At 48.1% G+C, this 2306-nt stretch overlaps 2 protein-coding genes across 2 annotated transcripts; both read right to left on the bottom strand.

Annotated features, from left to right (window-relative positions):
* Positions 1–38: 38 nt before the first annotated feature.
* On the bottom strand, positions 39–491 carry H257_05298 (hypothetical protein; the record flags this gene model as incomplete). The annotated part of the gene is made up of 1 exon (XM_009830124.1): positions 39–491. The coding sequence occupies one exon, from the start codon at positions 489–491 to the stop codon at positions 39–41; it is 453 nt and encodes a 150-aa protein (XP_009828426.1).
* A 1330-nt stretch (positions 492–1821) lies between these two features.
* On the bottom strand, positions 1822–2244 carry H257_05297 (hypothetical protein; the record flags this gene model as incomplete). Its single annotated transcript, XM_009830123.1, has 2 exons — positions 1822–2030; positions 2082–2244. 2 exons carry the CDS (start codon positions 2242–2244, stop codon positions 1822–1824), a joined length of 372 nt encoding a protein of 123 aa, XP_009828425.1.
* Between the last annotated feature and the right edge of the window lie 62 nt (positions 2245–2306).

Here is a 2306-nt window from a genome sequence, read left to right as displayed (position 1 = left end):
TTCTACGGTCACCGAATGAACGTCAAAGTGAAGTTCATTCAAACCATACATACCACCAAGCGCAACAGTTCCGCCACGAGCACAAACATCCAAAACGACCCCGACAACAACGAAATGTCCCCGATGAATAGGGCCATTTTTACGTAAAACGGAGGGGGCCCCACGTCCCCAAGGTGGTCTGCGTTTTCGTGTCCGACCAAGCGAAACCCGCCAATGTCGTGGTCTCGGTCGAGAATGAACCAAGTTGATGACTTGTGGTTGAACTGTTCCATGAGCACCGCCAGCACCGTGATCCGGAACAGCGAGTAGATGGACTTCCACGTGAAAAAGTGCAACATGGCGTAGCAGATGCACGACGACACGAGTTTCGAGTACTTGTGCAGGGCCAGCGCTGCCGTGAACGACGCCGCAAGGGACAAGGCCATCACGACCACGTACAAGAGCGTCCACGCTGGGAAAGCATACGAGGGGTCGTCATCTGTAGCCCCCATGATTTGTATATGTCTGGACTATGACTCCGCTTGGAGGCCTTGTTGCGGTTAAAAAGCACAGGCTGAGTCGTCGTCCCGTGACTGCGTTAGCTTGTTTCTTTCGGGGAAGATTTAAAACAACGCATGTTGAGGTAGTTGTGAAACCATTTCGTTGTCAGGCGTCTTGAATCGTGTACGAAACAAGTCAGAGCTGTGAAACAGAGCTGTGAAACGATTGCCAATCGCGGGATTCGATTGGTCGTCCATGATATGCACGAGGTCGGAGATGCAAAGCGGGCCAATTGCAAACGTGGGAAACGACAACGTGTTCCAAACAATCACGAAATAATCGTCCAAGAGCGCTCTGGTGTTGTAACTGACTCGACTGATGCGACGCGACAACTCGATGATGCAGAGCGTTTTCGTAATCACTGGGTCAATCAGGTAATTGAAGGCTGCAAATTCACGACGACGAGGACACCACCTTCAATTTCAGAGCCTCCATGGCGGTGCTTACATACGGACATTATTTGTTATCACTCGACAATATCGGGGTTCGGATACGATACAGCTTGCACAGCCTTGCTAACAGTTTTAGAGAACGTTACCCTCTGTGATTGTTGGTCGTTTCAAAATGGTCAAAATAACTTCAAAATGGAAAATGCTCAAATGATATTGATAGAGTACACACACTACTGTACTCCTATTCCCACCCATAACTATGTGCAATAATTTCTTCATCCACAGTTTGTAACTTCTTAAGTATGCGTAGGCCCTCGTTATCAATATTACTGTAGTACTCCCTATGTCCTACTACATGTAGTAATATCATGACCGAGACAGTTACATAGCGTTTCAAAACCGTTTCACAGTTTCAAAGACAGTTTCATAGATTTCGAAGCGGTTTCGACGACTGCTTTTGAGTCGCTGATGTTTATTGGGAGGTACTTATAAAACTGACTCAGTGGTCACGCCACACAGGAAGTACAATAACGTAATGGTTTTCTACTTCGGGACGTACCCATTCAGTCGTCCAGCGCCATGTGCTTTCGATGACAATACCTCGGGAACCTACAACTGACCGTAAATTAAGCAAACAAAACGAACGGTTAATGTTAGGCACACAATTGCAAACGCCAAAGTTTAATCTGAATTTCATGTTGTTGCAAACCAACACAACGTTCCAGGCACTTTACGAGTTTATTTTTATAGCGGTTTCATAGTATTGTCCGCTTCAGTTCCAAAATCCACCCTTGCTGCAATGACTAACTTGTGCTCGATAACATTACACGGCGAGTGTAGCGGGGTGGTACATTTCTGTTTCATGCATTCTATAGGTAAACTGACGCTCTTAAGCCACCAAGGAAGTAGCTGCGCGGCGGGGGCAACGATGTGGAACGGGGGAAATCAAGAGCGAGTAATGGTTCTCGGCGGTTCGACTGATATCCAGTCGACCTCCGCTACGAAGCGGGGGGAACATCCCTACACGCTCCATGAGGTCCATTGGCACCAACTGAGCAATGCCCAAGTCGATTCTCAAGTCTTCGATGTGGTGGACACCTAAGGAAAAAACGGTTAACATCCCAACAATTCATGTCATGATTTTCAAACCCATATCGAGGTAAAAGCATGGATGAGCTTTCGCCCACTCAGTTCTCTGCGCCAAGTTGATGCGCAGCCACCGAACGATGGGGGCCGTGATGATGATTTGCCCGCCGCAGCCAATATCGCTCACTTCCCGACCAATCAATTCCGACAGTCCCACGTACATCATGCGACCTGTGACAGGGTGCACTTGGTTGACCAAGTCACCTTCGGCGGGGTTCGACGCGTGAA

Source organism: Aphanomyces astaci (assembly GCF_000520075.1).
Source record: "Aphanomyces astaci strain APO3 unplaced genomic scaffold supercont1.10, whole genome shotgun sequence".
Taxonomy (NCBI): Eukaryota; Oomycota; class Saprolegniomycetes; order Saprolegniales; family Verrucalvaceae; genus Aphanomyces; species Aphanomyces astaci.
The sequence above is the reverse complement of the archived record's forward strand: the minus strand, read 5'-3'. Positions and strand labels throughout refer to the sequence as shown.